Below are 20,931 nucleotides of genomic sequence, written 5' to 3'. Positions count from 1 at the left end.
GGGAAGAACAGTCACCAAAGGCAGCCTGCAAGCCAGCAGACCAAAGCACAAAAGCAATTTTATCTCTGCGCGTTAGGGTTAAGGCTGTATTTAAAAAAAACAAGAGCACCCAAATTTCCTCCAAGCAGAGGCAGAGCAGTGCCCACTTCTTACAGTTCCTATCTCAAACGTTCAGAACTCCATCTCCTGTTTGGAACCCTCCTTCCTTCTACAGAAGCCCTTGGCAGCAGCTGATACCCCATACACCTGGTGCACTTTGCTAGGAAAGACAGCACTGCCCTTCATCAGCAATGCTAATGTTGTAAAGCCACAGTGGGGTTGGTTCTCTTCAGCTAGCAAGGAGGGACAGCTTTACAGACAGCATCTTGAGCAGCACCAAAAGGTTTAGCTTTGGACTTGCACACTGCAGTAGAGAAGATAACTTTGCCTTGGACAAAGAAACCCTCTGTCAATGCTCTGGATATTGTAGGAATGATAACCAATAAGTAACTGGGCAGAAGCGTATCTGCTCCGCAGGGATTACATGTCAAAGAAAAATATACATTTGCCTATTTCTGAACTCTTGATAAAGTCCTTTCCTTCTAAAGTGCTTACAAGGCAAACAGTTCCGAAGCCTGTGCCTCAGTCGTTATGGCTGCTGGTCAGAAACTCAAGGAATCCAACTAGCATGGGTTTCAGGAGCTTAGTTTAAAAGCAGAGGCGGCCCCATGTGCCCCATCAGTGAGACACTGAGAACATGCCCAGATAACCATCCAATTACTGTATGCTGCCGTGATCCTCCCTCAGTCTTTTATGGTGAGGATCACTGAACGCCAGATACAGAAACTGCAATTTCACTGTTTTGTAATCACTGTAACTCCACGTTACTTCTGAGAGCCAGAAATGATCTGGCAACAATTAATTCAATTATTAACAACATCCTCACTCATTAATCAGATGTCTACACTCAGCATATGCACAGTAGCGATTACAAGACATCCGCACTCCTCTCTGTAGATTCCCACAGAGAACTGCAGAACATGATTCATATTTGCAGCTGAACCTGATGTCAAAAAGATCCAATGCCGGCTGTCACCTGAACGCCTCAAACAACTGAGACATTTTCCACTTTTCTTTTGAGGAGACAACTTGCTGGCAGGCTGTGCCTTCTAACTTTGATCTTTACAGCAGCCAACACCAGCAGAATTTTGTAGCTCAATAACAAAACACAGAAACCTCATGGGCTGTTAACTCAATTACCGTGCTTTGGCAAGGAAGCTTTCTCCTTATACCTTGGGGAACATCTTTAGATTAGACAGCGCTTGCTTTAAAGGCACACGCGCCTCAAAGATGCAGTTCATGTACTTGATTTCTTTAAGGGGAAATATATTCCAATACTTGCTTTTAGGACTGGTGTTTTCCCTCATTTCCCCAGGAAACAGCACTTACATAACTGTGCCGACTGCCTGATGCAGAGACACGGGCACTGCAACCCCATCTGATGGAAAAGGACAGGGATTTCACAGATGCTCCCTCCAACAACAGACTTGCAAAGAAAACAAGCGGTGCAGCCCCCGAATGATGAGCTGCTCCACAAACATGGGCAGACGCTGTGTTTTCCCTCACACACTCACAAACCACAACACGGTGCTCGGCTGCTCAGACACCGTCCTGCTGCAATGGAAAGAAATGTGCTTCAGCTACTGCAGTGCTAACAAAACTGGGGAGCTGCAGGAACTCACCTTTACCAGCTGAGCTGCTCACAGAGCTACTTTTATCCACAGGGCAACACAGCAGTGTCTCATGCTCAGCATTGCAGCTCCCACCTGTACACTGGCTGACGTTGTCAGATAGTGCTCGCGCTTTCATAAAGGCACATGGTCAGTACTTGTGACCTTTCACCACGGACAAGCAGATGTATACAGCAGTACAGGTGACCCCAGGAGTTTCTTATAAAAAAACAACAAAAAAAAGCCTCTCAATCCTTTCCAAAACAGCCCTGCCCAGGGTGGGCGCACTGCAGACTGCCACGACAGGTCACATTTCTGGTCCATCTGCCTGAGTTCTGCCTATCCTGATCGGGACCAGATGCTTCAGAAGGTGGAGCAGCTCGCAGAGTGAACAATGATGTGATTCACCCAAAGGGGAAATTCCTTCCTGACCTCATCAATTAACATGAAGGTTTATATCCCTAATTTATTTTTAATCTTATTTGCTGCAACTCTGGATATTATCATTATATATATATATAAACGTCCAGGTCTGCTTGGAATCTGACTAAACTTTTGGCCTCGGTAATATCATGTGGCATAATTATATGAGGTTTCAAATGTACTTATTTTCTATTTCATTTAACGTCCCTTTGTTCTTGCACTGTGGGAACTATTAACCACCTCTTCCCCTTCCTCTGGCTCCAGCTGGCTTGTACCATAAGCTACCATGCCACACTGCTTTCTGGTACAGAGCAGGAACATGATCTGAGGGCCTTTAAAGCCATAATTTAGCAACTCTACTAGTTAGCCAGCAATATTTCTACAACCAGTTTCTGGGATCTGCTAGAAGCTGGCGGCTCCATCAAAATTTCAGACCCAATTCCAGATCTTACAGACTCACTTTTCTGGTCTTTTCCATGTAAAATCCACCACTCTTAGAAACAAACCGCTTTGCTCGGTACCGCGTTCTTCAAACTCCCTCGAGATTCTGAGAAATTTACTTCTAAAAGAACAAAGAAGCAGCACAACACTATCGGCTTTTCAAGGTCATACAGGAACCTCTCCCTCTGAGCAAAGAGCTCCCCTCCCATCTCCATGCCTGAAAAAAGAACGGTGTCCAGCTGAGCTCAGCCCAGCCCAGTGTGCTCTTGAACAGTGTCCCTGTGGGCCGCGGGTTCCTCTGTGCAGTAACTTCACCCTTTGCTGCTGCTTACAGATAAGCTGATGACATACTCATCAAAACTATTATGCTAAGTTGTAGCTAAAAGGCTCCAGTGCAACCAGCCACTGCCATTTCTAACACAACACTTGCAGAAGACATCAAGGTATAAGGCCACACCTTAAATCAACAGAAGTTTGGTGACTAAATAAATAAATAAATAAATAGAACTACATAAACAGCAGCCAGGGAAGGGAGAACACTAAAACAACCTTCTGGGTTTTGGATCCTCTCTACTCCACAAAACAAGTCTTCCTCTTGCAGCTCCTGGAGCCAAAACTTGGGACTACAGGCCAACAGATTTTAACCCCAGAGTCCTTAGGAGAGAAAGAGCCAGTCTGGGTGATACCTCGCTGGAATACCTCACGGACCTTCAAAGAGATCAAAGAATTGTTACAGCATCTTTGAGAAAAGCCACATAGCTAGCACTGTTCTACCATGTGTGCTTTGATTATGGGTTTAGAGCTGGTAAATTATGTCAAGAGAACAATTCTTGGCCTCAAGCAAAAAGAAAATTACAACATTTCATCCTTTTTTGTGAGATCTTCAGGCATGGAACCAGTCAAGAGACAACTGCCCCAGCCTTAACATAAAGTCCATAAACAGATGGAGCTCTTTAATGATGAAAACAGTGCTAACACAACTGGCACCACTTTACCAACTGTCAGCTCACTGAATAATACAATCCCATGCAGCTTTTGCCTCTATTTGGTTCTACCATATGTAAGACCTGTTATTTTATTCACTCCAATCAGCATACGCTCCTCAATTACCTCCCCATGATGTTTTATAGTTGCATAGCAGCATTAGGGACTCTGCTCCATACTACTGATCTTAATACTTTCTTTCCTTTATCCTTTCTTTTCCAAAGAAAAGAGATGAGGCTGGAATAGCCAACACCCAGGAGAGGTGTTCCATCCCTTGGACTGTTTCTGCAGCCCTCCTCTGGGCACACTCCAATGGGTCCGTGTCACTCCTGTACAGAGGACTCTACACCCACACACAGTACTCCAGGTGAGATCTCACCAGCATGGACAATCCCTCTGGCCTGCAGTATCAGCATTTAAAGCAGACATTTGAGCCTCTGTGTTTACCAGAAAGTGACCAGAGTCTTAAAATGACTACAGGAAAAAGTTACCAGTAGGTCCCCCTACTCATTTTTACTGACCCTTCTCATATACGCCCACTGGCTGCTCCCCAACTCTCACTGGAGATACTGTAAGAAGTTTTCTGACTTTGTAGGGCAAGTGGGTTCCCCCATGGGAGCTATGGGAATGCCTGATCTGATATACAGGGTCTGTGGGGACATTCTCATTTGCCAGATGGCCTATATCTGTTTCCAGACTTTAACCTGGGAGGAGTAGGCCACCCACTCGTTCTCAGGGAGCACCTTGATCCAGACTTTTCTTCCACAACTGATTTCTTGAGGCTCCTCCCATGTGGCTACTAACTCAGGCACAGAGCATTTCCCCCTCTGCCTAGGGAAGGCAATAATGACAGAGAACAGTTCTCCCATCAACAGTGGCATAAGCAATCCGGGACACCTTAGCTGCAATACTTCTACCGCTTTTGAATCATTACTGAATTTCAAATGAAAAAGATGCGATACTTTCCATTTGTCACATTCAAAAACACGGTTTGGATAAGGAAATCTTTTAATGGACTCAACAAAGGTATTTTTGGCTGCTGGAATACTCAATCTGTTGAGCTAAAAATAGCTTTAAATAAATTTGTAATACAAGCAGTACATACTTTGCCTAAGAAAAAAATCTGCTGGCCACTCACAGATCATGTGAACTCAGTTATTTAGTTGTGCAAAGAACATGAGTAATTCCACGCCTTATCTGACTGTAGATTTGGATCTATTTAGCAATGGTGCTGTCACATACCAAATGCAAGACAATAGGAAGGGAAAGTCCCCACAAACAATGGCCGCAGTCATTTAATGAGATGGTCACAAAGAAAAGAGATGAGGCTGGCAAAGCCTGGGCCTCCGCCTCCATCCTCCTATCTTTCTCTGCGCAAAGAAGCAAGGCACCCTCCTGCCCACCTTTTCTTTAATACTGCAGTATAAGGAAATGGGATGCCTGATAGTACTGCTCCCTGACATCCACCAGCTGAAACTATGGAACAGAAATGTCTCACTTTTTTCCTTCCAAAATTCCATCGGTCGGTAGAAGGGCTCCTCAAAATGTCCTGTTTTTACAACGAGTGCCATACAAGCTGTTTCTGATACCGCTCATGGGAGCGCAGCGCAACCTGAGCAATGGTAAAATAGGGGAGCTCAAACATACCCAGTACGCCGTGCCAGGTTAAGTTCACAGCAGCTGCTCTGTTCACAGAAAGACATCTGAGAGAAGTGCCATAAATAACGAGATCACATGGAGTCTCCCATTGCACAACCAACATACATCTTTCCTGCTCAGGAATTTATGCTTCACACCCTACGCCGTCAGTCAAGAGCGTGTTACCAGCTACGTTCTCAGGATGAGCCGGAGGATATTTTGGAAAGCGATACAGCCCTCCTGCTGGCCAGGTCTTTTCAAAATACTTTCTCTTCTGCTATAATAAAGACAAATGTTTCTATAATCTCATCCAAACCGTGGTCTCTCTCTGTGGCAAGCTATGTATCCATGTGTGCCTTTCACATACTGTGGTTACATAAAACGACTTAGAGCACATGGAAGTCTGACAGTCTGATGGAGACCGAAGTGAACTATTCGTTCGTGGATTCGGGAGCTAACGTTTTATTGGCATGTACAATTGGACGGTATTTTCTCTGACTCCAGTTTCTGCAAATCCCTAAATTGAGCAGCCCCTTTGAGGATTTCCAATTCATGTTACTGTTAGACTAAAATTAAACCCAGTCCTCCTGAAACACCCCATTTCTAGGGCTCCGCAAGGGGATAACCACATTACAAAGCATTATAGCTACAACTAAGAGTAAAGGCATATCGTTATTTTATATAAATGAGGTTTTGGGGTTTTTTTTTGTTCTCCTGGAGTTTTGCCACAAATTGCTTTCAAGGGCTTGGTTCAGAAATTCCAAATTCAGATTGTTGTTTTTTTCTCATTGAGAATGAACTCTTTTTAACAATTCTGTTAATCTTGGAGTTTGGAGTTATTTTTATTACAGTAACGCCCAAAGTTGAAGCTATTTCATTAAAAGATCAGGAATTATTTTTATTAAAGTAACACCCAAAGCTTAGACATTCCTTGCAAAAACCAGGCAAAGAGCTTCCATTCTTAAGAAGAAAAGGTTATTTGCCCTGTCCTTGTAAACAGAATTCATGGAGACTGCAGAGCTCTGATGCGTTTTACTGATGGCTTCTTGGCTTTTAGGGCTGAAAAAATAAATAATTAGACAAACAAGCCTTTTGCTCTTAGAGTAATTGGATTTTTCAAATCTCTCTTCTCATCTTCTTTTGCAGAAAAAGCAACCACGATTTCCAGATTTCTCAGCAGACTTTTGCAACAGTTTTGAGGTGATCCACCATCAGTGTCTCTCTCATTCAGTACTAGACTCCAAGCCTGAAAGGAGACCCACTGCCCTCGGTGAGACTGATGTCAGATGGAACTTGTTAGGCTACGAGCAGCTTGCTCCTTGTCCCCTAGCTCTTATACCACAACAGAAATGAGGCTGCAAAGGAAAGGTTCTTACCTCCACTCTCACGGCCCTGCGGCACAGAAACCTTCTGCTCTTCAGTGGCAGCCCTGTCTCAAGAACAAGATCAAGTGGTGCCTTTTTGTTTGCCTGGCTGAGTTAGCAAACTAGGTTGCATCACCCAGGCTCCTCACTGTGACTAAACCATGGCTGAGGCATTTGGAGGAAAAAGGCAAAGCCTTTTGATCATGGCTTCTGATTCTGAGTGTAAGCACCAGTCATTGAGGTACGCACGCTGTCAGCAAGCCTCCACTACTGCTCTTCAGGTGTAACAAGCCAGAGGCATCATGGCATTAATGACATGCCCATCACGATGCTCCTTCCCTGTTGATGATGGCGCACAGTGACAATTCTCAACTTCTTTTATGTAGAAATTAGGGCTGGGGCAAAATCTTTTGGCTTCCCCAGAAGGAGAGGCTGAGTGATGACATACCCACCTTTCTCTCCGCGGCGTGTATAATTTCAGGTTGCCCAATAACACCAACGCTCCTAAGTTCAGGAAGACTTTAAAAGGAGTGATTATGCTCACGGAAGTCATCTAGCATGAATAAACTACCCAGGCAACAGGGAAGCATTCCAGAGCCCTGTGCTGTCATCAGGCTTTCAGCCAATGCTGCTTAATCATATATGCAAAACACACATTACGGAAAGATTCGTCATAGATTTGAATATTCTTAATCAATTACCCCCTGCACTGAAGAAGCTTTCCTGAAAGCCATCCTCATATGAAGGGACTGGGATCTCCTGCTGCCTTCAGAGCTTCTGTCAGTGGTACAGCACAGGCTTCCCCCTCAGCACTAGAAACCCATGAGGCAGTTTTGGAAGGGGCATTTTAGAGCTTAGCAGCACCTGAGCACCACACTGCTAAAATTCGTAACTGCCAGTGCCACGAGTTATGCAGCAGCTGCTACGGGCTGTGCTCCCATCTGGTCCTGGCTGGCACATGCCAGTTCATACCAGCTGGGCACAAAACACAGCGCAGACTGAAACCCAAAGTGCTCGTGGCACAGCAAAAGGTATTTTGACTGCAGGTTGTAGAGCCTGCAGTATTTTCAGCCTTAAACACAGCTGTGTTCATCATTTATATAAATTTAAGACTTTCTTGAGCCTTGACATTAGATTTATCAAGCTTCATCTGAAAGGCTCTGTGCAATACTTAGTGCAGATCCTAGCCAGACACATTTTAGTGGGGAGTGCTGCAATGACCTTCCCACCACTTACCAGAAGATTATAATTTTCACATAAAATTACAGAGTCGTGCTTGTAATGCCACTTGAAGACTTGCCTGTGCAGAAATCTGACTGTCAGCAGCTTCCACAGGGGGAACAGAGCAGTCAGATTCTCAAGAACATCCAAGTTATGCTTTATCTGTGGTATGCCTGGAGCTGTCCCAGAGACTCACGAGATAAGGCCATTGCCATGACAGCGGGCTAACAGCTGAAAACGTGGTTGGAGCAGGGAGCTCTGTGAAGATAGGATGGCCTTGCTCTGTCCAAAACTCCCCTGACTGCGCGGAGCTGTGATGGCAAAGCCCACAAATCCAAATCCAACGGGTATAAAACGATGCCCAAAAGGAGCTCAGGGGAACTTTGGGTCTTCTGGACAAGCACTCCCACAGACAGGATCACTGCTGGCTGCACCAACACCAGAACCCAGACCTCTCTTTCCCTCTTTGACTCTCTCACCCTCCTCCCCACCCACTTTTTCCTTTTTTTTTCCATCTTAAAGTTCTTAAGTAATGCAAGTCTTGTTTTGATTCCTTATAATGTTGTGCAAAAAAGCTTAGTTAGAACTCTACAAGTGTGAATACTTTTAAGATTATGTAGTAAAATTGATGATTGTGTTTGGATCTTGAGTGCCATTTCACCTTAAACCAAGTGGGGGGTGTTGTAAATCTGGTCACCCCTCCTTGCCTCCCTCCCCTCACAGGTGGGCTGTGGCTGCAACCTGCTAATGCTTTTTTAAGCTACAGTACAGACACAGAGCTTTAACTGATCTGAAAGCCTTTCCTCCCACGCTTTGTGCAATCAGACACTATTGAATCTCCATATTGCGACTGTTTTCTAAAGAGTATTGGGTAAGCTGGAAAGATTTGCCTCTGTACAGCATTCTTGAGAATGAACGTGGCCGAAGATAACTTTGGAACAGTTTCTTTAAAGGTCACAAGCTTTCCCCGTCCAAGATTCCTAATAATTCAGCATAAGAATAAGATCCTGTGTATGCCTACAAGCCCCACTGCTGCGAATGGGCACGGAGAAAAGATCTATTGTCCGCGCCGCCTTTGCTTTCAGGCACTGATTTCTTTACTGCCAGTTGAAGAAAACACTTATTTCCATACGCAATACTGTGAATTAACTGGTAAAAAGTCACCGCACAAATTTCAAAGGTAACATACAAAAAGTTCTGCCCTGGCTGCACCTTCTGTCCCAGCCATATGTGTGCTACACGGGTGAGATACAAAGCCTGCAATGGAGCAGAGCATGGCTTCGCTGTATGAAACGTCAGTAAGTGCGTTTGTGTCAGGGAAATCAGCGACTGCCGCCTCTTGCTCAGGGTTGCAGCACCGTTCCTACAGTGCCATAACAAGCGCTATGGCGTCTGCATTTCTCGCACCTCCTGAAGCTTTGTTTGTCTGCACGAGTCAGCTGCTGACACACCTGCTCGCTACCTGAGGTCCGTGCGTACCGCAGAGCCGCGAGCCCGCAAGCCGCCCTGCCTTTCCAGCTCAGCTGAGTGGAAAATCGTGCAACAACTCGCTACAGACAGACTTGAGTTCGGGGTTCGGTGAACTGGAAGGAACGGCTCGCTCCGACACGCCGCGTTACTGACGCGCCGGGCGCCGCCGAGGACAGCAGCGGGGCAGGAACGGGCCCTGGAGAACGGCTCCCGCGCTCCCTCCGCCGCGGGACCCCCGGCACCCCATGCACCCCATGCAGGCTGCGGCTCGGGGCAGCGCCCCATTCATCCATCCTTCCATTCATCCATCCATCCATTCATCCATTCCTCCCCGCTCAGCCCGCGCTTTCTCCTCAGGCGGCTCCTTCCCGCCTCACAACCGCCCCCCGTGCGCGCCGCCGCCACCGAGGCGGCCCCCTCCCCAGGCACCGAGGGGAGGGGCGAGGGCGGGCCGGCCCCGCTCGCGTGTCCCGCCGCGGCCACACTCACCGCCCGTCGGGCGCCCCGCGAGCAGCAGCGGCAGCGGCGGCGGCGGCAGCGACAGCAGCCGGCACGGCCCGGAGGCGGAAGCGGCGGTAGGAAGTGAGGTCGATGCGGAGGGGGCGCCGCTTCCGGCGCGGAAGGGAGCCGAGGGTCGGGCGGCGCCGTGCAGCGGAGCTGGGGCCATGGCGGAAATACAGCCGTGTTGGGGAGCAAGGGCACACTGCTGCCTATAGTGCACAGCTACAAACTAGCGCAGATACGGCTCAAGTAGTTTCCATGGTCAGATGCTTTTATTAAAAAGTCATTCCTGAAGTATTCTTTAAATGTACCGATTTAATGATCTACAGTGAGGAATGTAAAACAAAGAAGTGAGGGTGTGAGGCCTGTTGGGGATGAACCGTGCTTTTTGGTACTGGTTCCGTTTACACAAATATTTACAATCCGCTCTTTAACCCCGTTGGACAAATGTAGCCAACTCCTGTTGCTACAGTGTTACAGCACTTGTTATAAGCAGCACCTCAACCCGCAGCTCACTGCCAACCAGAGCTGCTCAGGAAAGGCTCACAGCAGTGTGAACAACGTGACACCCAGAGCACAATGTCCCTGCACTACAGCCAGTGCTATGCCGTGGCTCTCAGCTGCCCACCCACACTGTGCAGAGGGGCCAGCATCCTCACCCACACTTACTGAAAGCATTGAGGAACTGCAGTGCTGCTTGACCGAGGAACCAGGCAGCTTCCTGGCAGCCTGGTACTGCCCAACTTCCTATATGGTACCTCTGGTGGAGCTGATTCCAAGGTGCTCACAAGACCGCACCTCTCTGCCCTCGGAGGTTTCTCAGAGCAGCTGGGCACTCTCATTCAGAAGACATTCCATTTACTGCATGAGACTCAGAGAAAAGCTACCAAGAACAGAGCTTTGAGTACTCTACCCCTTTCCTTGCCCTCTTGCATCCACTAAGAGGCATTGAAAATAGCTCCACACCAACTGGCATTGTCAGCTCTGGAAATAAGTCCTGCGTTCCTCCAGCTGTAGGCTTTACTCCACTGACAGCTGGACACTTTCAGTCTGTTTTGGTGGCTGCTGCTGCTGCTGCTCATATTTTCTTGCTGGAAAAAAAGAAAAAAAAAAAAAGAAGAAACACCGATCAAAACAAATGACATCACCGTACAGAACTCGTCCTTTAGCATGTGGCCTCAGAAGGTCTGAGCAGCAGCGTCCCAACAACACATCAGTGCATAAATGGCAAAGAAATATCATTCCATTCACATCCCTTTGTTAAGAAAAAATAACATTCAATTAAAGACTGTGGCTTCAGAAGTACCATTCTGAGCAACCTGTTAGTCACCCCGTAACTCTGCACTGGTCTCTGCAGCACACAGGCCACATGCTAACAGTGACATTGACTTCAAAAGCAATGTGGTTAGCAGGACAAAGGAAGATCAAAGCACTGTGCACAGTGGAGCACACAGCAGGTGCCAGCTGCCATTCCTCTATAGGTAGCATGGCCATTTGTTACACACAATGCAGTGGCCTGGTTTGACAACCTTGAAGTTTAAAAGGTGGTTTCAACTCACTACATTTTCCTTGCCCATCTTCCCTCTGTTGCTTACGTGGTGAGTGTGAGACAAATGCAGGTGTTTCACTGAGCTGGGAATGCAGAATATCCGAGCCATAGGGCTCTCACCCACCTCAATCTTGATATTCAGCATTCAGATGGGAGTGTAAACATTCAGCAACATAGCAAAATTCTCATTTATTTTCAGCTTGAGAAATCAAATGACTCACAACTCCACAGACATCCCTCTGCACTTTGACACCTGCATCACTTTTCAGCTCTACAAGCTGGCAGCAATCCCCTCACTCTGTCCTTATGCCACACAGCAGCGCCCTGGGCTCCTGCGGAACCCCTGCACGCAGGGTCGTCCCCCGCAGAGCCGCCCTTACCGATGGAGTACATCTCTAGCTGCTGCCGCAGCCGGATCTTCTTCATGCTGTTGTAGAAGTTGGGCTCGGGCGCCGTCTCGGCCGCAGGGGGCAGAGTGAAGATGCGCAGGATCCTCCTCTTGTTCCTGCGGGGGCACGGCAGCACGGTCACGCGTGGGGAGACCGCGGTTGAGCCCTCCCTTCCTTTCCCTTCCCTTCCCTCTCAGCCCCTTACCGCCGCGTATAGACGAGCAGGGCGAGGCTGGCCAGCACCACCAGCAGGTACACGTTGGTGGCTTCGTTCCAGGCCTCGTGCACCGAGTAGTCGATGGCCCCGCTGTCACCCAGCGCCGCCGAGCCGCCTCCGCCCGCCCCCCCGGCCGCTGCCGCCATGGGACAGGACGGCGGCTCGGGGCGGCCGTTAGCAGCGGGCAAGGAAGGCGGGAAGTGACGTCGCGCGTGGCTCTTGTTGCGAGCGGCGCCTCAGCACCCCGCCGCCATCTTGGGTTGGAGGAGGGGGCTGAGAGGCGGCTCCCATCTTGGGACCACTCCCCCCACACCGCCTGCTTTCACTCTCGCTTAGATGTAAGTGGTTCTTGAGGCAGATGGAGGTGTAGTGGGGTGATGTTTTGTGCCGCAGCTGGTACAGCGAACACAGTTCGTTGTATGCTCCCGTGCTGCCTGTATCCGAGGGAAGACGCATGCAGGCGCAGGGGGCGGTAGGGGGGACGACTTTAGCACGTGTGGAGTTAAAAAGCACCTTCACCCACCCTGCTTGTTCAGCCGTGACCAGCATCAAAGCAAAAAAGGCTGTGGTTGTCAAATGCCTTCGATTCTCACATAGCAACTAAATTTGGCAGCTCAAGATCAACTGCTGGAGAAACGGAGCTTATTGTATGTTCCATATGCTCCTGGTTTGAAAAAGTATAACTGAGGCAGAGAAGTGGGTGCAGAGAGAGCGCTTCAGCTTAGGAATGCGGGAGGTTGTCTGACGTGCTTACTGAGACACGAACTAACTGCAAGCAAAGGGTGTTCTAACACATACACACGTTCTTCTTGCTCCTTTATTTCCTATGTCTTTGCCACGTGATAGGTGTGATTTTATGACATCTTAAAGTCTCACAACTCTTTTGGTGTAAACATCGTGAATGTGGTTAATCTCCTTTTGCTTTACATGTCTTTAGGTTATATGTGCTTATGTTGGAATTGTTTGCTATCACCACTGTATGTAAGTTAATAAGGGGGAAAAAACCAACAACTTTTAGGGCATGGTGCACCTAACCTATTTCAAACATCCATGATGAGTCCTCCTGTGCCTATGGAGTCTCCCTGGCTCATTACTGATTTGAGGAGGGTGCCTAGATGCTGTGTAACATGGCATCTGCTTTGCAAGTGTCCGAGCAGTCTGTGGGAACTACATCCTTTTGTTAGCTGTTTTCTGCAAGATACAACAAGTCACCCTGCTCCCATGCTATGGGGCAGATTGAAGGGGCTTCAGGTCAGGTCAGGGCAGAAAAGGATAAGAGATGAGTGAAAATGAGAATATCCAAAAATTAAAGGCTAGCTCACTATTACCATGAGAAAAATTCCTTGCCCCCCATGGTGTGGGAAAGGAGAGCTGAAGGACATCAATTAGATATAATTCTAGGTCATTAAATTGAGATGGCACCCATGCACAGAACTGTGGAAACCACTAAGAGAAAAAGAGTCTATCAGTTAAGAAACATGACTCAAACCAGTAAATTAAGCCTGGTTTCATAGGGATTTAAAACAGTTTCTCTCAAGGTTGAGGTTTTTCTTTTTTTTTTTTTTCTTTTTTTTTCCCCCCAGTATGTTGAACTTTTTGGCCAACTGGCCTGAAAAAGAATAAACATAATATGGATCTTCATGTTTCACTACTACCTACAGACTTCAGTTGAGATCAGGCTCACTTGTACTAGGTATAGAGAAGGTGTGTTTAGTATCTATCTAAAGGGGCTCTCTTCATTAATCCTTCAGCTCCACTTTGGACAACCTGGGAAGATCCTGAATGCCCTCAGACTGCACCTGGCTTCCTTTCTGAAGAAAACCAAAACCTACATCTACAAAATGCAACTTCATCTCTCCGGATTTTCCTCCTGCATATAGGGATGCACTCCACCTCACCCAACAGGTGCTTGATTTCTTTCAGTTAATTAAATATTCTATTTAAAACAGATAATCCACCCACCACTTACTCAGAAAAAACAGAGGTTTTCCTTCTTTCTTTCTTTCTTTCTCCGCACGTCTCTCTGAAGTTAGCAAATGTTAAGCTGTGAGTAGGACAGGGTGCTAAATGTGACAGTCTTGCAAACCTCAAGTGAGTCATTTCCCACTTGCTGGCTCTTTGCAGTAGGACTTCTTTGGGACAGGACTAGGGGTAATGGGCTGAAACTTCAGCATAGGAAGTTCCGCATGAATATGTGGAAGAACTTCTTTATGGTGAGGGTGACGGAGCACTGGAACAGGCTGCCCAGGGAGGTGGTGGAGTCTCCTTCTCTGGAGATATTCAAGACCCAACTGGACACCTACCTGTGTGACGTGGTGTAGGGAGCCTGCTTTGGCAGGGGGGTTGGACTTGATGATCTCTAGAGGTCCCTTCCAACCCCTACAATTCTGTGATTCTGTGATTCTGTGTAAGCCTTCAGCATGACTTTCTTGAAGAACCTGGTTCAGTACCAAAGCTGATAAGCTAGCAAAGCTAGCCTAGCTAGTCCTGCTACACCAGTCTTTCCTCTTATAGCTTTTTTAGCTTAGGCTCCTGAACACCTTCAGAAATTGGTGCATAAACCGATGTTGAATTTGGTCAGCAAAGTCAAGCCTTGCAGTTGTAGTTATGAGCATAACAAATGGTGTGACCTGTCCATGTAAGGCATTTAGCTTGTTTATTTGTAGCTTGGATTAAGTCAAATGAAAGCCAACACTAGTGTATACTGCTAGTGTACAAGAAGGGCGTTAGTTTGTGAGCTGGGTTATTGTTGTTTTTTAATATTAAAGTTTTTTTTAGGGAAAGAACTGTCATTTTGTGCCATACCCACATAGCCTGCATGTGGGCACTGAGCAAATAATACATAACAAGTGGCATTGACACAAGCTATAGTGGCAAAATTTAGCCAGTGGGGATGTAAGCTTAGCAGCTGGATTGTCAGCACTACATAGGACCAAATACAAACAAGGAGTTTCAGCTACGGTTCTGACTCAGCTCCTCATAGGAACCGGCTCTTGGGGAGAAAAAACTATAACTGGGTGATTGAATTTAAAAATAAAACCCAGCTGTTTCAAAAGTGGGAGCTTAGATCATCCTGCAGAGAAATGTAGCATTCTCTTCAGTCTGATAGAACAGCTGAGAGAATTGCCAAAAAGGGTCTTCCAGCTCTACGTGGAATACATCCTATTTTCAGAAGTCTTCAGCATCCACCAGCTACTCTAAATTTCACTGAAAATTGACCAATACTTGACATCTCTGAGAATCCAGTTACTTCCTATGCAAAATGTGAATGCTGGAATCTAAGAGTCTTTTGAAATGTATGGCCAAAGGGTCTGAGTGCGTCTCTGTATAAAATATATATATATAATTATTCATGGATTTTGAGTTACTCAGGGCTAAATGGAATCAGAAATTGCTGAGGCATAACTATTGCTGTAATGTAAATATATTCACCATTTAATCCTGATAAATACTGGATTATAGACTTCAGAACTGACAATTATTGGAAATCCTGTGGTCATCTCAAGTATGTCATCTCAAGTATACAATATTTCAGTTCAAATAAAACCATAAAGTCCTTTTTCTTTTTTCAAAGTACCATCTAGCATATAATTTATTTGGATGAACTCTACAAATATGTGCATTATATCACGCTAGAAGATCTTGAGAACCACTTTTTTCTTGTTCCCAGGGTCATTCAGCTATTGGTAATGTACTACAGTCATAATGATAGAATCAGTTTACAGTTGCAAGTTCTGCCAAATATCTAACAATTATATTTTGCAAGCAACACTGCCTCTGTTTCACAGAGCAAGCAGTGTGGGGTTTTGTTTATGTGGCACCAAAAAGAAAAATATTGTTTTAGGGTTGTGACAGAATTTCAAGTTTTTGTGGTATTCTAAACTTCTGATACACTTAATAGTTACCACTCCATTAAATACAGAGTGGCGTGGGCTTTGAAAGTATCCCTCAAAAAACAAAAAAGAATCACAGAATCATGAAGGTTGGAAAAGAGCAGCTCTAAGACCTTCCAACCATGTTCTACCATGACTGGTACCCAATAAACCATGTCCCTAAGTGCTGCATCTTCCCTTTCCGTAAACACCTCCAGGGATGATGACTCCACCACTTCCCTGCACAGCCTCTTCCCTGCCAAAGAAGGAAAGGCTTTGTTCTGATTATCCTGAAAGGCTGGAAGGAGGTGACACTCAGCCTTGGCTGAGTTTGGACCAGGATGAGACCAAAAGTGATGGTAATAAATGGAAGTAATATATGCAAGTTATAGAGGAGGTGGAACCTTCATTTGTCATGGTAGCTCTTCTGAGAGCTCTTGCATCTGCCTTGATATTACAGCCTTGCTAATGCAAACACCACGCCATCTTCCCGGGGTATATTGACATCTGTTAGAAAAGCAGGATCCCAAGGTCCCCCAAGGCCACATCTCAGCTATGTCTGAGCACAAGAGACTGCAGCAGCTAAAAAGTAAAGCTAAACTGACCTTCATGCTGCCATCTAGTGTTCCCTTGTAGACAGAAACATTCTCCAAAGAAGCACTTTAAAGCTCCATTAATTCTCTGTTCAGAGGAAATGTAATTTATTCTTGCTGAAATACAAAGCTGGACAACACAGAAGCTGAGTAGGAGGGCACAGGGAAGAGACAAGTGAGGGACACAGTGTTAAGGCAGAATGCAAGGGAGACACCATTTCTTTTTAATTTGTAACAGTTTCACCCAGGAATAGAGACATCTCCAAGGCAAGATGCAGAACCAGAATTTGTCCCCATTTATTTTTCACTCTTTGAAACTCTTATGACTGCTTGCAAGGTGCAGTAGTACACAGCAGAACAAGAATCCAAGCAGCAAGAGACCAGCATGAAAAGCTTGGCAGGTTCTTCTCGACTGTCCTTGCTACTGCCGTAAAAGACAAATGATGTGTTTACTTCACAGGCATCAGATGCTGATTTTCCTTCCAAGTATAAGTAAGGGGTAACGAAAAGTAACAAATGCTGTTGTGGGATAAGCAAGGGATCTGCCTCTTGTCCCTTCAGAGCTTTATATGTGGCTTTGAAGAGCCCCAGTAGGATGCTTTCCCAACACCTGCACATATGTCATGGTTTTGTAATTTTGTAATTTTGCTATCAGTATTCCACATCATAACATCATGTAAAGCTGAAGCTGTAAAACCCTGGATAACCTTAGTAATAACTCACAGGATGATTTACACAATTACAGCATGGCCAGCATTTTTTTCCTCCACACCTTTCTTGAAGGTGCTTTGAATTGAAGTCCAAAACACACATGAAGTATCCAAAGTCATTGCTCTGTTTTGGAGCTTTGATTTCTGACGATGTGAATAAGAAAGCTACCAGGAAGAGCTCTGCTGGCTACAACTGCACAGCTGGAAAATGGCAAAATCAGCTAAATTAAGAAAATAGACTGCACACTGGGAAAGGAAAACCATAATGACCAGCTTTGAAAGAACTCCTGCTGGCATTATAAGAAATCAGAGGGGAATTTTGTCATGTGAAGGACAGTCTTCTCATTTATGATAAAGTTTTACAGCAAAAGAACACAGAATCACAGAATCACAGAATGATCCAGGTTGGAAGGGACCTCAAGGATCAACCCCCCTGCCTGGCAGGGCCACCAAACATACACCTTTACTAGATCAGGTTGCCCAGGGCCCCGTCCAACTGGTCTCGAACACCTCCAAGGACGGGGCATCCACAACCTCCCTGGGCAGCCTGTTCCAGGGCCAGAGTTGAACATAAGTAAAAAACCTGCTTTCAGTTCAGTTATAACACGGATTGTTTAGATGAAGTAGACTATCACTGTGGCAACAGAAACAAACTCCTCAGCAGAAAGGACAGTGTACTTCTCTGCCTGCAACTCACCTCTCAAGGCAAGAAGCAAGCTGTCTCAGGCCATTAGGCCTTCCAAAGACCTACTCCATAGCATAGAAAGTCCTCTACTAAAGCTAAAGTCCACATCTCATTTGTAGTATTCCTGTTTGTGTTTTTTTTTATTCACCAAGAGCACAACTAAATCCCAATCTCATCAAGCAGGGCCTGCTCAGAATTAAGGTATCGCTCTACTCTTTCTCCAGCGGTTGGTACCTGTGACAGGCTGTAACATCGTGTTGGTATCAGGAGCTTTCTCCTAAACTCACTGAACAAAGAAGCAGCCTTTTTATTTTTTTTTCTTCTTCTGGTGAATACATTTTGAATTCAGGCCTGACAGAGTTGTTTATTCTGAATGTAAGGCTTTTATTTTCCAACACACAATTTGCTGTCAAAGGAAGTCACGTTCTCTTCCCATTCCCTATTCTTTCTCCTTCCATCCACGCATGATGTTCAGGAAACACAAAAGTGAGTACAAAAGAGATGAACTGAATACAAATAAAAGATACACTTTAGCTATTTTCCAAAGAGCTCACACTTCCTATGGATTAAAAAAGAGCAAGAGGACTCCTGGACCCTCATCTCCAAAGAACCTTGCTGAGAATGCTGTAGGGGCAAATGTTTCAAAACCAAAACCATGCACGTTTAAGCTGTCTCTGTATCATTTGCTTGCCTTCAAAATAACAACATGCTGTTTAGTGGGATATGGGGACCACAAAGCAGTGGTCGCATGGCTCTGAAAGCAGCCCATGGAATCCCCCAATACCCCATTCAGCAGGGAGGCTGGGCAGAGTGGCTGGGAAGGTGGCAGCGGGGCTCACCAAAACCTTCAGAGAACTATAGTCATTTTTGAACGACCGCTGCTTTTACTCCATAGGGAAGCAGGTGAGGACTTTGTGCATAAGACATGGGCCAAAGCCACCAGAATCAGCACAGAGCTTGAGAGGGGCATGTTGTAGCCTCTGTTCCCCAGACCTCTGCCAATTCGTTTAAGTAGGACAGTATTTTTCTTTTTTTTTTTTAACTCTGTCTGTACAAAAATGTTTTGTGTTTGAAAAGGGAATTTTATATAAATGCTGCAAAAGAAAAATTCTGGTCCTCGAGAGATTTCCCCAGTCCTCAAAACATAATTTCTCTCCCTCCTCCTCTTGCACTGACAGATTAAACACAGCAATGGGAAAGATGCACAGCTTCAGCATTGGGTAGATAATTTTTAATCGAAAGGTAAAGTACAAAGTCAGTTACTTTTGTCTTCTCAATTGAGGGAACAGACACTTTGCCCTTCAGGCAAGCTAAATAAATAAGAACACCAACTTCAGCCCACTGTTGGTCCCATGATTTGTTACAACATTTCCCTAGTACTAGGCATGGCTGCCTCCCGAACCAACAGAGTTAGAACTTTCTTGTAGGTGTCTAAGATCTCCTGGGCAGATGGCCTTTGGGCTGGGTCCTTCCTCTTACATGCCGCATGGATATCAAACAAGTGCAGTCGCACAATGTCACTGCCTTCAACGTGGCCCAAGAAAAAATTGGAGACATCCGGGATTTTCCAGATGTCTGTTTTTTCATCGTATGGGGGCATGAGGTCATCATCAAACGGCACGTCCTCTCCATAGGGCCAACGCTGCTCAGGAGCTACAAACTCACCCCAGAGCTCCCGATGCCCACACTTGACCAGCCTGCCGGCGCTCCTGTTCACCAGGGGCAAAGCGTCCAAATCATTCACCAGGATGTGAAAGTCACTCGTTAGAAGATACTGAGAGAGCACCTTGTCCAGGTCGTTGGAATCGCACATCACTAAGGTGCCCAGAGGGCTGTTGTGCAGGTAGCGAATGATGCTCACGTAGTCTATAGCGAGCAGCAGCCTTCGATGCCAAGTGTTCATGCTCTTGTACTTGGGGAGGTGCAGAGTTTCATTCAGACCCCTCAAGGAACCTAGAGGATGGTACTCAGTGAGGATTGTGAACTGCTGCTCGCAGTAGCCGAGCAGTCGGACAACGTGCTTGCTCTGTAGTGCTTTCAGCATCTTCAGTCCGTGGAGAAAGTCTTCCTTCAGCTCTGGGTTGGTGAGCTGTGAAATGACCACTTTGTTTTCCTTCCACTCAGAAAGAAAGACCTGAGGACACAGAAGAGATGCGTAAGACATGTGGAGAACCTTCCTCCGCTGACTGTTACCATGTGGCATCCAAGCGAATGCTTATTCACAGCCACAAACTACAGTCACCCAGTGCGGTCAGTCTCATGCTGGTGCATGACTGTACAGTGTTATGTCAGCAGCGAAGCCTCTGGGCTTTGCCGTACCTGCTGCACATACATGTTGCAGCAAACCCTTCCTGATTTTGTAATCACAGCGATAGGATGGCTCGTGATTTCCAGAGCTTTCATTGGAACGGCTTCATACCACCCAGCCGGACTTGCTCTGCCACAGTTGCACCATGCGAAGCACTTCGCCCATCCCCGTGGTGCTGTGTGTGTAGCTGGTGTTTGGTGAGACAGGTACAAACATGGCCGTATTTCTCCTGCCTCCTACCTCACTTGTAGCCTAAGACTTTCAGCTGCTCTAAGGGCAGCTATAAAAGCAGCGTGGGCAGCTAAAAACGAAAGCCCTTGGGAGCTGAATCACTGGTGAGAAGAAAGGATAACCAGACTCACCTTTTTCACAGCTCCTTCGCCAACACATTTGAGTTTTCTGACTTCCCTATTGATGGCTTCACAGGAGAGCCATGGGGAGCAGTTTTTCACCGGCCCTAGTCTGAAAGACCCGTAAGGGCAAAGGCTGGGCTCGGCGTCGGCGCGGCCCGAAGAGCCGTGCGTGTTGCCGAGGTACAGGTAGAGCAGGGCGTTCAGCAGCACCGCCACCAGCAGCAGCACCGGCAGCAGCGAAGGCGCCTCCCTGGGAGGAAAGTCTCTGTTCACGAAATGCGCTTTCTTTTCCATCTCCGCTATGGAAGACACGGGGCTGACAGCTCCCTCCGCAGCGCAGGGTTCTAAGGGGCCGTTTCATGGCAGCCCGCACAACCGCCTCCCCGTGCTGCCCAACCGCGCGGCCCGCGCTCCGTGCGGACGGCAGGCCAGGCTCCGAGCAACACTCGGCCCGACGCCCCTGACCGCCGGGACCGGGCCGCGGCGCCGGGCGCGCTTCTGGAG

The 20,931-nt window shown here is 46.7% G+C and overlaps 4 protein-coding genes and 1 long non-coding RNA gene across 6 annotated transcripts in view; 2 read left to right on the top strand and 3 right to left on the bottom strand.

Moving 5' to 3' along the window:
- The window catches only part of LOC107313225, a 74,741-nt gene extending 66,318 nt beyond the window's left edge, over positions 1-8,423 (top strand). The window contains exons 4-5 of one of the 2 annotated variants that reach the window (XR_004307230.1): positions 3,782-5,446; positions 6,342-8,423. This is a non-coding gene — a long non-coding RNA (uncharacterized LOC107313225). Of the gene's footprint in view, positions 1-3,781; positions 6,074-6,341 lie in introns of those variants that run through there. The other variant, XR_001554869.2, reaches the window with a different exon arrangement.
- The window catches only part of SLC20A2 (solute carrier family 20 member 2), a 55,387-nt gene extending 45,548 nt beyond the window's left edge, over positions 1-9,839 (bottom strand). Inside the window, exon 1 of the mRNA XM_015861266.2 lies at positions 9,740-9,839. The gene's annotated coding sequence lies outside the window, so the exon portion shown is untranslated. The remainder of the gene's footprint in view (positions 1-9,739) is intronic.
- Positions 9,840-10,001: 162 nt separating this feature from the next.
- On the bottom strand, positions 10,002-12,117 carry SMIM19 (small integral membrane protein 19). Its single transcript, XM_015861302.1, has 3 exons — positions 11,895-12,117; positions 11,681-11,805; positions 10,002-10,842 (listed from the first exon to the last, which is right to left on the bottom strand). The coding sequence occupies exons 1-3, from the start codon at positions 12,050-12,052 to the stop codon at positions 10,772-10,774; spliced, it is 354 nt and encodes a 117-aa protein (XP_015716788.1). The 5' UTR covers positions 12,053-12,117; the 3' UTR covers positions 10,002-10,771.
- A 13-nt stretch (positions 12,118-12,130) lies between these two features.
- The window catches only part of HGSNAT (heparan-alpha-glucosaminide N-acetyltransferase), a 23,035-nt gene continuing 14,234 nt past the window's right edge, over positions 12,131-20,931 (top strand). The window contains exons 1-2 of the mRNA XM_015861273.1: positions 12,131-12,244; positions 13,658-13,811. Coding sequence (XP_015716759.1) covers positions 13,789-13,811 — 23 coding nt within the window. The 5' untranslated portion in view covers positions 12,131-12,244; positions 13,658-13,788. The remainder of the gene's footprint in view (positions 12,245-13,657; positions 13,812-20,931) is intronic.
- On the bottom strand, positions 18,130-20,891 carry POMK (protein O-mannose kinase). The gene is made up of 2 exons (XM_015861295.2): positions 20,437-20,891; positions 18,130-19,900 (listed from the first exon to the last, which is right to left on the bottom strand). Exons 1-2 carry the CDS (start codon positions 20,719-20,721, stop codon positions 19,127-19,129), a joined length of 1,059 nt encoding a protein of 352 aa, XP_015716781.1. The 5' UTR covers positions 20,722-20,891; the 3' UTR covers positions 18,130-19,126.

This window comes from Coturnix japonica, chromosome 4, assembly GCF_001577835.2.
Source record: "Coturnix japonica isolate 7356 chromosome 4, Coturnix japonica 2.1, whole genome shotgun sequence".
NCBI lineage: Eukaryota > Metazoa > Chordata > Aves > Galliformes > Phasianidae > Coturnix > Coturnix japonica.
This window is presented reverse-complemented; position numbering and strand designations above follow the sequence as displayed.

Excerpts from the sequence above, each read along its gene's own strand:
- SMIM19 (XM_015861302.1), bottom strand. The coding sequence starts at position 12,052 with ATGGCGGCAGCGGCCGGGGGGGCGGGCGGAGGCGGCTCGGCGGCGCTG. Across the intron at positions 11,806-11,894 it reads CTGCTCGTCTATACGCGGCG|GAACAAGAGGAGGATCCTGC; the intron begins GTAAGGGGCTGA and ends GTGCCCCCGCAG. Across the intron at positions 10,843-11,680 it reads GCTAGAGATGTACTCCATCG|CAAGAAAATATGAGCAGCAG; the intron begins GTAAGGGCGGCT and ends CTTTTTTTCCAG.
- POMK (XM_015861295.2), bottom strand. The coding sequence starts at position 20,721 with ATGGAAAAGAAAGCGCATTTCGTGAACAGAGACTTTCCTCCCAGGGAG. Across the intron at positions 19,901-20,436 it reads GCGAAGGAGCTGTGAAAAAG|GTCTTTCTTTCTGAGTGGAA; the intron begins GTGAGTCTGGTT and ends CTGTGTCCTCAG.